This window comes from Platalea leucorodia (genome assembly GCF_965183815.1).
Source record: "Platalea leucorodia genome assembly, chromosome: 2".
Lineage (NCBI taxonomy): Eukaryota > Metazoa > Chordata > Aves > Pelecaniformes > Threskiornithidae > Platalea > Platalea leucorodia.
In genome coordinates, this window is record NC_138824.1 from 84,734,140 (window position 1) to 84,747,957 (window position 13,818).

A 13,818-nucleotide genomic window follows, 5' to 3' on the forward strand; every position below is an offset into this window, starting at 1 on the left:
AACGCATCTTGGCATAGCCTTTCAAAACAAGATCATAGACTTTTGACTTTGGAATCTGTTTCAACTTTCTCCATCCTCCCCTGTTAAAAATGGGATTTGTTTGTATATTTCTGTAACGAGGCCACTATCAATAGTTGCTTAGAGGGATTTGGCAAAGATCACTGTCATTATTTCCAATCCTGACCTCATTTGAAATGATTCCAAAATTTCCTTAGATTGGCCTACTACTGCCAAGCATCCTGGTCTGTTTCCAGGGAGAAACAACCTAGAACAGATTGGTCTTTCATTATTTTTTCAACCTTCGTGATGAAGGTAGACCTTCCCTCTGTATTCTAACTACTAGCATCTCTTCATGGAAATAATTAGATGGTATTCAGATACATGTGATAAAAATAAATGCAAGCTTAAATTTATGTATCTCTGTAGCTTTCATGAGCTATTGTTCCCTCAGTTTAAATTTTCATTTAATATCCTGACAGTGTGATGTTGCAGTCTAGCTGTGTGCTAGTCCTCATCAGTCAATTCTCTCTCGTGTAAAGATTCCTCACCCTAAATACTGTGTCTCCTTTGCCTCAGTTTACAATTTACTATGTCATATAACTTTATTGCATAATGTGAGGAGACCTATATTAGCCCACAGTTTGGCAGAAATCAGTTGTTTTTCATGAGCAGATCAGCAACTTCTAATGTGGTAGATCTTACTTAGACCTAACATCCAAAGTTTGACGCGTTCCACCCATTGTTCCAGACGCGTGGAATCACACACCAACTTAGAACATAGATCTAATTTTGTGTTATGGTTGACTTGGCTAAACTTGCCATAGTGGTGGGTTGGAAGAGCAGCATAAGTAAAAGATATTTAATTGATCTGATAAGGAGTATACTTTAAAAATTGTTAATATTGGTAAAAACACCAGGCTGCGATATCTAACATTAATTTGCATCAGAATAAAAGAATATAATGATAAAGGTAGACATAACGTATAGGCTGCGCCTAATGTCATTTCTGTATTAATGGTCACCTTTATTTTCAGTTAAACTTCATAGTCCATGGACGTTTCTCATTTCAGGATATGTCAAATAGTTTCCACAATAGTTTCTTTGAAGACCAGGATGATTTCTGTATTTTTAGATGAGGAAAGAGTAGAAGGAATTAAATAAAATGTGGTATAGTAGGCTAATTTTTGTTTTAACTGGTGATGAGCACCTTGTGTCCTTTAGAGAATCTTAGCTCTGCAATACTCCAGATTACTTAAATTCACATTTAGTCTAATCTCCTTTATTCATCATCCCCTTAGCTAGTGTCTTCATATAGGATTATGTCTCACTGTGTTGATGCTACTATTTTGGTTTGTATTTGTAACACTAACTTCTTGACTTACTTATCCAGATCCACGGGCTTCTGCGTGGACAAGAGTCTAACTAAAATCAATATTGTTGCTTAACAGAAAATTCCTTTTCTCAGACTGAAGCGTATTTCTAAGGAAACTTACACTCAAGTGCATAAGTTCCGATATTTATTCACAGATTGCAAAACTTAGAAATGTTTTCAAATATTATCAAAATCTCCATTTGTTTTGTCTTATATTTGTGTTCATTAAAATATCTTACAAGAGAAACCTCAAAAATTTTATTATACAGCTAAAGAAAATGTTTGTCAAAGACAAGGTAAATTTACTTCAAATGAAAAATCTACAAATGCTCAAATCCATAATTAAAGGAGTTGTGTAAGGCAATATAGCCAAAAACTTATTTCTATTTCAGTATTCAGTAAATAAGACCTTTCTGTCTTCAAGTGGGCTGCTGCTGCCCATTATTCATTCAGGATTCAGAGTACAAACTCCATTGTACTTCTAATTGTGCAAAATTGGAGCCATTTGCTAACATAATGGGAATCTAAATGTCCTTTTTCAAAGAGGAAATATACTAATATAAACAATCAGTTTATTCTGTTCCCTAGGTATATCCATAAAACAGTTAATATTGCCATAGTTACTGTAGTGCAAATATGTCTTAAGATCAATATAGCTGATATATAGCTATAGGATACTCCCTAGGTTGTTATTATTTGTTCCCCTGTGAGGCAGTTTTATATCTGTTACTTCATTTGCAGTAACGTGCTTGTGTTGCTTTACCTATACCCATTCACTTACAGACATGGTTTGTGATTAATCATGGCCATGCTATGTCAAAGCAGCGGAACTAGCTTAATAACGAAGAAAACAATATGTTAAAGCACAGTCGGCTATTCACAAAATGCTGTGCTCTACCAAACTTTTCATATAGCTACACCGACCTGGTGTTTCTGTTCAAGCAACTTTTTGTAACTAAATGACTTTTTAGAAGTTTTAGGCTAAGTAGTTTGATTACGGTCTTTTAAGGACTTGTGGTGTATTTGTGGTTCACCTTTAAGGATTGTTGTCTTCACAAGTGCTTTCTTTAGAATGAAAACAGCTAGTAGTATGATTGTTTAGGTTGGATATGATTAAAATACACTTCTTGAGTGTTAAACTGCTGATTTTGCATAGCCAGGCTCACCAGCCTAAGTATGTTGCTTCAGAATGCTGAAAGCATGTTCTCTTTTAGCAACTATAATATAACTCTTTTAAATAATGTGTCTTTTAAACATTTAGAATATGCTTGAATTGCTAGAAGAAATGCCAAATGGAGTTCCACCAGAAAAAGTGAAAAGCTATATCTACCAGCTAATTAAAGCAATTCATTGGTGCCATAAGAATGATATTGTTCATAGAGGTAAGTCTGTAGTTCTCCACATGAAAATAAGCCCCGGGTAGGAATTTGCTTTCTAGAGGGAAAGATGTTACAGCTTGAAGTAATTTGCATTTAACATAAATATAAGCAATTGCTTTATATTGTGTCCAAAGAAGGGCAACGAAGCTGGTGAAGGGTCTAGAGCACAAGTCTTATGAGGAGCGGCTGAGGGAGCTGGGGTTGTTGAGTCTGGAGAAGAGGAGGCTGAGGGGAGACCTTATTGCTCTCTACAACTGCCTGAAAGGAGGTTGTAGCGAGGTGGGGGTCGGTCTCTTCTCCCTAGTAACAAGTGATAGGACGAGAGGAAATGGCCTCAAGTTGCGCCAGGGGAGGTTTAAATTGGATATTAGAAAAAACTTCTTTACCAAAAGCATAGTCAGGCACTGGAACAGGCTGACCAGGGAAGTGGCTGAGTCCCCATCCCTGGAGGTATTTAAAACAGACAGGTAGACGTGGTGCTTAGGGACATGGTTTAGTGGTGGACTTGGCAGTGTTAGGTTTACGGTTGGACTCGATGATCTTAAAGGTCTTTTCCAACCTAAACAATTCTATGATTCTATATCAACAGAAAAAAAAAAAATCTGTAAATTTGGCTGGGTCTTAAGTCTGCTGCGTGACTTCAGATCATTATAAAGCTTGCTGTCCACTGTCTTTGGGGTGTGAATAAAGATTGTGCCATATGCACAGCAAAGTGAAACTGAAGTACAGATGTTGCCAAAGGAAAAGGAATTTTTTTAAACATTTCATGGCACTCGGTCATTTCACTTTTGAATCTGATAATAGAATATTAGGAGAAAAATAGCCCAGAACTTAAAGCTTGGTCCTCTGTGTTTTACTTCTTAAGGCAGTTCCCATGCATTCAGCTCTGTATATTTACTTTCTCCCGTAAACTTTAAGCACTTATACTACATACCTCAATGTGTGACTTTATCTGGTTTTATGTATTTTATCCTGATTTAATAAAATTGTATTTTGCTTTGTGGCTTTGCAAGACTAACATTTCTAATTAATGTTTTCAATAAACTAAAATTCTCATTCACTATGCTGTTTATATTTGAGACTGATCAAACATAAGCAAGAACCTGAAAATATTTTGTAAAATATAGTTTGAAAAATATACCATGTATGGATACCACGATATCCATATAGGAAGAAAAAAATGGGCTTAAAACTAGACAACACATTTTTTCTAAACAAATGACAAGAGGTAATCAAGAAGATCATCATAACTGAAAATGTTGAGCACAACACACAAGATTTTATTGGTTAACTGGGTAATTAAATGTCAGTTCTTTTTATTATTTTGCAATATGCAATATTCTGCATATTGGTTTGCTGCCCAGGAATATCTGCAAGCACCTTTTATCTTCCCATATTTTGTTGGGAAACACTTTAAAAGATTTCAAAAGGCAGAAAATTAATTCTGCCTGTTCACAAACTGAATTGCTGGAAGCTGTTTCAGCAGTTGCTCTTGTAATGCTTCATTTATGATTCCATGAATATCTCTAAATATGTTATAATGAAATAATATTTGTTGACAAAGTTCGAAATTAAAAAGAGACGTTAACAGCCTTATTTTTTTTCTCTCTCACTTTGATACTCCAGATATCAAGCCAGAGAATCTCTTAATAAGCCACAATGATGTTCTGAAGTTGTGTGACTTTGGTAAGTTCAATAAATAGATACTTGCTTCTTACCTTTCTAAAGAAAATCTCTTGCAATGGAGTTTTGCCTTATTCTTATAAGAGTTCTACAGTATGTACTGTTTAAAACCCTTTCAGTGGTCAGAATTGATTACTTCTTCAGGTTTGTGGCTCATAATTTAATTTGAAAGATCTTTGGGCTTAATTTGCATACCCTGTGAAATGCCTGTATTAACATGTCAACAGAAATGTGATATTTATCTCACCCTATATTTGATGAGGTTTTTACTAGCAGTGTTATTGGCACTCAGCTGAGAACAGCACAGATGCTAAGCTGATTAGGACGCTAGCAAAACTGTAGGTTTATCTGGCCTGTGTAGTAAAAGAAAAGATAATTCTTCCTTGTTTAGTAAAGACACAATAAACTTACACTTTTTATATACTTTTTCAACCACTGGCTTTCATGGACAGTTATGTGTGTAGTTCAACTTTTATTGTTATGTTAATCAAGGAATCGTGTGTCCACATATGATTAACGACTGAATGGCTGGAGGATAGAGTTGTACGTGTAATGTTAACTTTGATGTTTCCTGACCTATCAATACCTGTTTAATGTTAGTTTTAAGGCTTTGAAGAATCAGCACCCCAGCACAAGGCAAACTTCGCCCGTGTGAGTAATCCCCAGAAGACAATGGGGCGGAGTGTACACTGTTCCAACAATCTGTATTTCTATTCTAAATGCTACATAAACACAGAATAAATTATTGTTCCCTCTAAAAAGCTTACAGTTTGACTTCGTAAATAAAAACCAATTCCATAGTGCGACCCATGGGCACTTCACAGTGAGAGCAGTTTGAAAGCTGTCATTTCAAACCTCTGCAATTTTGAATGAAGAGAAGAACTGCTAAAAAAATAGATTGTTTTTAAGAACACAAAAAAGGCATTTGTAATTTGCAGTGCTGCTTATTTCTTTTAATCCTAAAGGCATTTTTGATTAAGTATTCAGAAACAATAACCATTCCGGGGAAAGCCTTAGAAGATTTGGTACATATGAGTTCTTTGAATTAAGGGCAATTTATTCTGCAGTGTAAGGAACTGCACAGCTCTGACAGAACACCAGGGTACCCTTGCGTGGCACCCTCGGTGCCTTTGCCTTTTCGGTATCCGCAGGCCTCCTGCCTGCACCGCTGTGGCTGCCCTCCCCTGGCAGCTCGCTGCCCAGGCTGCCCTGGCAGCGCTGCCCAGAGCTGGTGGGGCAGGATTTTTCCCTTGCCCCCTCGCTTATTTTCAGGGCCTTGCCCCCCTAAAGCAAACCCCACTGGGGCTGGCAGGGCCAGGGCTCTCCCGGGGGATGGAGGCTGGTGTGGCGCATGCTGTGCTCCCTCTCCACCCCTTCACCCCCTGCACCAGCTTTGGGTGGTCAGGGGACCCAATCGCTGCCTTGCGCAGAGCTTACCCACCAATCAGCGGGCAGCGCCTGCCCCTGACCAACCTGTGCTCCAACCGGGGCTAAAGGCGTCACAAGCAGGAACAGCCAATAGGGGCGTGAGTGGGTCCTGATGGCAGCTGCTCACCCCCGCCTCCTTCCCTGGCCATGGCGAAGAGCCTTCCCTGGCCCTTGCCCTCTCTCCCTCTTCTTTTTTTGGGGGGGGGGGGGGGATGTCCCCCCTGAAAGGAACATTCACCATTAGAGTTGGCATATGTCATCAGCTAACAAATCTTTGTGCGTGTGAACTCGCGTCAGCATCCTTTGTGCAGCAGTATTACAGGAAAATAAAAAGCCAAACAAATGGTACAATCGTGTTCTGGGCAACAGTTTTCTCACTAGGTATAGATGACGTGAATTCTGTCAGCAGTGATGTTCTGGTCTGTTGGCCTGCATATGCTGTACTCTCCAGCCATGTTTTCTTTCTGCTGTTGGAAGAGACATACGATCACAATGTACTCACGGTGCTCGGCACAACCTCAAGGAAAGCAAACTAAGTTATGGGAATTTCTGTTGTTCTTATTGTTCACATGGGTTAGTTTGAATTTTGATCAATGTTTCAGAATTAGTTGAATTTAAAATTCCAAGCAACTCTTATAATTTGGGATCAATTTTAATTTTTTAGCCTTATTGCTAATTGACATTATTGCTAGTAGCTTAAGCTATTACTGTAAAACGTCTGTCAGAACAGTATTAGCCACAAGCGTTTCCTGAACATGTACAGATTAGGATATAAGAATTTGCCTTCTAACATGATTTAACGTATGCTGTCTGCCTACCAAACTTAAATCATGTTTTGGACACACAGGTACTTGTCACATACAGTGCCTCATTCCTCATGTGGTAACAAATGCAAAGAAAAAGTCTGCGCATCCATCCCAATGCAGATATTGAAGTAATTGGGTGTTTCCAAATAGCCCAGTGGACAAAGCAGTTTGAATAGAAAAATTCATAAATTTTTAACAAGATAGTTCTTCATAATCCTTGTGCCATGTGTTCTGTACATATCGTGCTGGATAAAAATGAGATTGAATGTGGTGCTTGCCTGGACACATGTTGTGTGGGTGTCATTTCTGCCAATAGAAATGGAAAAAGAGAACAGTACAAAATGCCGATTACAGCAGATGCATTTGACTGTTGGAAATAGTTAGGCTTTCTGACTAGTGTGTTTGCTGTTGCAACATGAGGGCTTCAAAATTACTTGTTTTAGCCATCTCTTAATCTCTGCATGATGCATAAGCATAGAAATCGTGAAACACACGACTGGAAAAGACCTCAAGAAATTCTCTAGTTCTTCCACCTACTCAAAGAAAGGATTAAGCATGTCTGTGTCATTCTTGACAGATGTTTGCTTAGCTTATTCTTAAAATTCTCAGTAACGGAGGTTCCCTAGTGTTCCTAGGCACCTATTTAAATACTTATATGTCATTAATGTTAGAATGATTTACTTTATGTCTAACTTAAATTTTCCTTATTTCTCTATAAGAACCTGACAATCTTCTCCTTTTTTCCTCACATCTTTTTCCTTGATATCTCCCCTACCCTGTTCTGAGTTGTTTAAAGTCCTTTCTTGAAATCTCTCATTTAGCTTGTTCTCCCTTCTTGCTTCGTGATGCATTTGCAAACTTTATTGCTTTCTTAGTTGTTCTCGCCCAAATTGCCTTCTGTCTTCATGTTCTAATCTATTTCTTCTCACTGTTTAGAGTTTGGTCTAATCTTCTCCCTAGTTACCTCCTTGTATTTTTATATAAAAAAATTCTTCACAGTATCTCAGCACAATTTGGAGGAGGGAACAATAAGCTAACTCCACCAGGACAAAAAAAAAGTAATTGTGCCCTTAGAAAGGTATTTTGCTTTCTTGAATTATTAAATCTGCCCATCATCTTTCACCATGGTGTCATAGAGTCAGAGCAGTAGTGAATCCATAAAATGGTTTCTTACATCACCCAACAATATATAGATGACACTGAAGCCCATGATGATAATTTTCCTTTCTGTCTTGCCACATCAAATCTGTGCTGCACCTAGTCTGTAAAGTTGGGGGCTGATCCTTTTTTCAGACTACATGAGCTGCTGCTGATCTCTGGACATAGTACCGGCTGACTGTGACCAAGTTCCAGTAGACTGGCCTGGAGGGAGGAAGGTGCATCATTGACTTGTTGATTCCTCTGGTGCACATGGACCGGTGGGCTGCCAGCCTTCTGCGTTACATTAGCACATGTGTTTATTTGTATCACGTAACACCTTCCCCCTCCCCTTCCCATCCAGTTTGGGACTTCCCAATGTTCATTTTGGCTGTCCCATTTCTTCAGTGTAGCTCCTGGTTATCGTCCCTCTCCTCTTTAAACACATGAATGAATTTTTCACTGATAAGATTAATCAGATGGGTCATGTAATTTGAAACAAAAACAGGGCAGCCTAAGCAGTTCTAAATATAGTAATGTTTAGAAATTTACCCAAACCCAATGTTACATGTAATAAAAAATTCCTTTCCAGCTTTTCTCCAGCAGCATCAGTAATGTTCATTAGACTTCATGGGAACAGGTCAGAATTATTATTATTTTGGGACAACTTTGAATTATCTGTTCCTCATCATACATGCCTTTGTTTACTAACTCTTGAAGGGAAACTCTAGGGAAAATGTGGGCCCGTTGCTGAATGAGGTGGGTGCCCTGGTGATGGAGGATACAGGAAAGGCGGAGTTACCGAATGCCTTCTTTGCTTCAGTCTTTACTGCTAAGGCTGGCCCTCAGGAATCCCAGACCCTTTAGGCAGGAGAGAAAGTCTGGAGAAAGGAAGATTTTCCCTTAGTCAAGGAGGATCAGGTTAGAAATCATGTAGGCAAACTGGACACCCACAAATCCGTGGGCCCTCATGGGATGCACCCACAAGTGCTGAGGGAGCTGGCAGATGTTATTGCTAAGCCACTCTCCATCATCTTTGAAAGGTCATGGAGAACAGAAGAGGTGCCTGAGGACTGGAGGAAAGCCAATGGCACTCCAGTCTTCAAAAAGGGCATAGGAGGAGGACCCAGGAACCTATAGGCCAGTCAGCTTCACCTCCATCCCTGAAAACGTGATGGAACAGCTCATTCTGGATGTCATCTCTAAGCATGTGGAGGAAAAGAAGGTTATCAGGAGTAGTCAACATGGATTCAGCAAAGGGAAATCGTGCTTGACCAATCTGATAGCCTTCTGTGATGGCATGACTGGCTGGGTAGATGAGGGGAGAGCAGTCGATGTTGTCTACCTTGACTTCAGCAAGGCTTTTGACACCGTAACATCCTCATAGGTAAGCTCAGGAAACGTGGGTTAGATGAGTAGACAGGGAGGTGGATTGAGAACTGGTGAATGGCAGAGCTCAGAGGGTTGTGATCAGCGGCACAGAGTCTAGTTGGAGGCCTGTAGCTAGCGGTGTTCCCCAGGGGTCAGTACCAGGTCCAGTCTTATTCAACTTACTCATCAGTGACCTGGATGAAGGGACAGAGCGTGCCCTCAGCAAGTTTGCTGATGATACAAAATTGGGAGGACCGGCTGATACACCAGAAGGCCGCGCTGCCATGCAGCGAGACCTGGACAGGCTAGAGAGTTGGGCGGAGAGGAACCTAATGAAGTTCAGCAAAGGCAAGCGTAGGGTCCTGCACCTAGGAAGGAACAACCCCATGCACCAGGACAGGTTAGGAGCTGACCTGCTGGAAAGCAGCTCTGCGGAGCAGGACCTGGGAGTCCTGGTGGACAACAAGTTAACCATGAGCCAGCAATGTGCCCTTGGGGCCAAGAAGGTCAGTGGTATCCTGCGGTGCATTAGGAAGAGTGTGGCCAGCAGGTCGAGGGAGGTCCCCCTCTACTCTGCCCTGGTGAGGCCACATCTGGAGTACTGTGTCCAGTTCTGGCCTGCCCAGTTCAAGACGGACAAGGAGCTACTGGAGGGAGCCCAGTGGAGGGCTACGAAGATGATTAGGGGACCGGAGCATCTCTCTGATGAGGAAAGGCTGAGAGATCTGGGTCTGTTTAGCCTGGAGGAGAGGAGATTGAGAGGGGATCTTATCAACGCTTGCACGTATCCTACGGGCGGGTGTCAGGAGGATGGGGCCAGACTCTTTTCAGTGGTGCCCCGCGGCAGGATAGGGGGAACGGGCACAAACTGAAACACGGGAAGTTCCATCTGAACAGGAGGACAAACTTCTTTGCTCTGAGGGTGACAGAGCACTGCAACAGGCCGCCCAGAGAGGCTGCAGAGTCTCCTTCTCGGGAGATACTCAAAACCCACCTGGACGTGATCCTGTGCAACCTGCTCTAGGTGAACCTGCTTTAGCAGGGGGGTTGGACTGGATGATCTCCAGAGGTCCCTTCCAACCCCAACCATCCTGTGATTCTGTGAAGGTGGAGGTATCTTGCAAAAAGTAACAGCTGTAACCTCCGTCAGTAATGAATTTATCATTGTTTCCTCAAATCACTAGCCTAACAATAATAATCTGCATCCAAACCTTTACTTCAACTTGCAGTAAATTAGTGTTCCAGAGGGGTGAGCAGGGCTGGGCTCCTTCACACCAAGCTGCCAAATGAGATACACTTTAAGAATACTAAAAAAAAAAGATATTTAAAAAATTACAATGTTGCAAGCATAGTCATGTGGGAAAAGCAATATTGGCAGCTTCTGCATAAGAACTCAGACATAAAGAGGAATGACTATTGCATTTAAGTAGCCCTTATTGATTCTGAAAATGAAATTATGCCTTACACCTCTGCAGTGCTTTGGAATTTTTATTCCTCCTTCATCATTCATGCACTAATGGAAACACTCGTAGCGATTTCACTGAAGTGAATTTTGGACCAAGTTTTAACGCCATATCCCAGTAAGAAAACATTTTGAAAATGTTGCTTCTGCATTTCAGTCCCAAAAATTTGCTCAGTTTGAGCTCTAGTAAGGAGCTTTCACATCTGGAGTCTTGCTGCTGAGATCTGTCTGTCCTGTCTCACCTTATTATTAATAATTTGTTTGAAAACAATAAGGCACTTCATACTTCTCTGAAAACAATGCCAGCATCTGCCCTAGAGTACTTCTGCAGTGAAGAATCCAGTAACATCATTACTGTGGTGCTCGGCTGACTTTTTATAAATGGGGGAGAATGAAAACAAAAATACCAATTATTCTTACATCTGGGTTTTCCAATGTATGGAAATTGTTATGCCTCAGGACAGAATTTAAGTTTTGGTACAATTGCAAGCAAGTATAATTTTTTTTTTTTTTTTTATAATTCTTAAGAAAATGATGTGGAGGAAGAAGTTAATTTGGAATTGGTTTCTGATCCTAATTCACTAAGAGCCTTGTTACGAATGTGATGATAAAGCAGGCGGGAAGGTGACACACGGAGTGAGCCAAATGCAGATTTAAAGCAGTTTTGCTGATCTTTGGTAGACTCCTGCCTTTTGTAGTTTTGGGGAGATGACATGTTGACAGGTAACTTTTATCAACCTGTTTTGATTATGGCGAAGCACCAAAAGTAAGAGCAAAACTTCATAGACTTCTGAGGAGAGTACGCAAGTAAAGTAGCCATTAAAGCGGACATGCTGACTTTCGCTGTCGTATCAATAAAAGCTTGCATTTCAGTAGACAAGCAATTGTTGGAGACATCATGCTGCACTAGGGGTTGTAAACAATTTGTTTCTATATAAATAGGTGTGACCTCTTATTGCCAAAATCAGCGGTGGTATACATATTGTATTTAAAATAGGATATAATCTTTCACACTGTTTCTTTGACAGGCTTTGCTCGTAATCTCTCTGAAGGAAGCAATGCTAACTATACAGAATATGTGGCTACCAGATGGTATCGCTCACCTGAACTCTTGCTTGGGTAAGTAAAGTTTGTAGGACTGCTGTGATAAATCTTGACTGATTCTTTACATTTGTTTCAAGCACTTTTTGTAAGATTTACCTATGGAAAGGTATGGTTGATTTAAAGGGAGGGTTTCAAGAGGCTTCCAGTAAGTCTGCATAAATCATTGAGATGTTGACCTGTCTTGAGCTGAGCAGTGTTTAACTGATTAAAATATGAAGCTGAATTATAACAGATGTACTTCAGATTCCTGCCCCCCTTATTCCTTTTAGAAGAGGTTTCCATGGTAGTCCTGTAGCCTGAAATGTTCCATCAGCCTCGTGGTGGACATCACATAGCGATGGCAATGCAGCTTTCACCACGCTACACTCCTGGTTCTCTTCATCCTTTGGGTCAAAACTATGATTTGGTTTTCATTCCCAGTTACCCTTTACCAGCACTGCTGAAGTGGCTCAGAAGGATGGTGCTAGCTTTTTACTAGTCAGGAAGAATTTATTGAAGGAGGCTGTATGAATCATTTTAATAAAGCACTGAGAAGTTAGTGTTGCATTGCCTGTGAAAGCAGTAGTTACATGAGTAGCCTCAGCTGGACAGTTTAGTTATACTATTTTATTAATCTGTAAAATTAGTGTTTCACTACCTCGGAAGGTTAAACAGATTTTTAGATACTATGTGAACAAATTCATAGGACCCAAAAGGGCAAAGGAAGAGACAAAAATAACTGGAGATCTACTATATGTGATCTTCCCATTACTATCAAGTTTAACAGTGCATTATTCTAAACTACATGATCACTCTCATAGAATACAATTCCTGCATGTATAGCATATATGTTTTTATATATACATATTCTAGAAATAAGGAATTGTTAGCCACAGGGTGAATCAAAAAAGTACTCGTCACTCATAAGATTCTTTAAGCAAAATGTTTCATGCTGCTGAGAAACAAGTCTTTGTTGGAAGCTTTGATTAACACTAAACTAGACATTTCTTGAATAGGTAAAGCATTAGGTAATAATTACTCTGTCAATAAAGTCATCCCAGTATTCCCAGAGCTGTGCTAATCTTAATCAAATTGGTAAGCGGTTGCATTGTTATATGTAGAACAGTATGTTAAAGTTGCCATTAAAAGCCTCAAAGCTCAGTTTTTCGTATTTTAGAGAAAACAGATATTATTAACCTTCTAGCACAGTGCGTGTGTGTATGTGTATATATAAATATAAAAAAAGACTTGGAAAGAAAGTATCAATTGTGGCCTTTTTAGTTGCACAACATTTTACTCTTTGTCTATAGTAGTAATGAGGATTTAGGAGGAAAGATATGAAAAGCTTGACAGACATAGTATTAATCTGACCTGCAGTTTTCAAAACTGTTTTGTTACCAAAGGAAATTTAGCAGGAATCACATCTGTTTGTAATTGACTAAATTTGTTTGATTAGCTTGTAGAGAAAGGAGGGGGTATGTGTATTTAATGCATAAGACTTCAACTTTGCTGGTGTATGTTTTTAATGCCAAGTTTTTCTGGCACAAAGTGATGTCTGTTTCTTGGCAATCCTGTTCTATTTCCCAGACACTCATCTTACCCATTCCCCCTTTCCCTGCATTTACCAAATCTTTATAAGCATCTAATATTCATAAGTCTTCCCGGGATTATTAAATATATGCATTTTACCAAATACAGTTGTGCTTTTTAAAATGTGTCCCAGAGAGGTTTCTGTTTTGCGATAAAGTTCAAGACTTAAATTTCAGGAGAGGAAAGAAATCGCTGCCTAATTATTCACAGAACACCTGAAATCTACTCACTTTGGAGAGTCTCAGGTAACTGTGAGTGGAGTACTCTGTACCCTTTGATGACAAAATATTGCTAAAAGCCAGATTTTAAGGCACACTAAATTACTAGATGAAAATATGTTTTGGAGAATCTAATTTGTGCGGGAATAGACTATAGTACTTCTGCTTTGTGGTCTCTATTCTATAGGAGTTATTTCATTTATCCAGCCACACCACTCTTGCATTATTTACCTGTTATGATCTGACAAGGCTGATCCTGACAGTCAGCAGAACAGGAGTCTTGAGCAGG

At 39.8% G+C, this 13,818-nt stretch overlaps 1 protein-coding gene across 3 annotated transcripts in view; it reads left to right on the forward strand.

Moving 5' to 3' along the window:
* CDKL5 (cyclin dependent kinase like 5) overlaps window positions 1-13,818 on the forward strand; it is a gene marked incomplete at both ends in the record, with an annotated part of 83,637 nt that overhangs the window by 34,615 nt on the left and 35,204 nt on the right. For all 3 annotated transcript variants that reach the window (XM_082304496.1, XM_082304497.1, XM_082304498.1), the window contains 3 exons: window positions 2,634-2,754; window positions 4,378-4,437; window positions 11,667-11,757. In XM_082304496.1, the coding sequence (XP_082160622.1) occupies window positions 2,634-2,754; window positions 4,378-4,437; window positions 11,667-11,757 (272 nt within the window). The remainder of the gene's footprint in view (window positions 1-2,633; window positions 2,755-4,377; window positions 4,438-11,666; window positions 11,758-13,818) is intronic.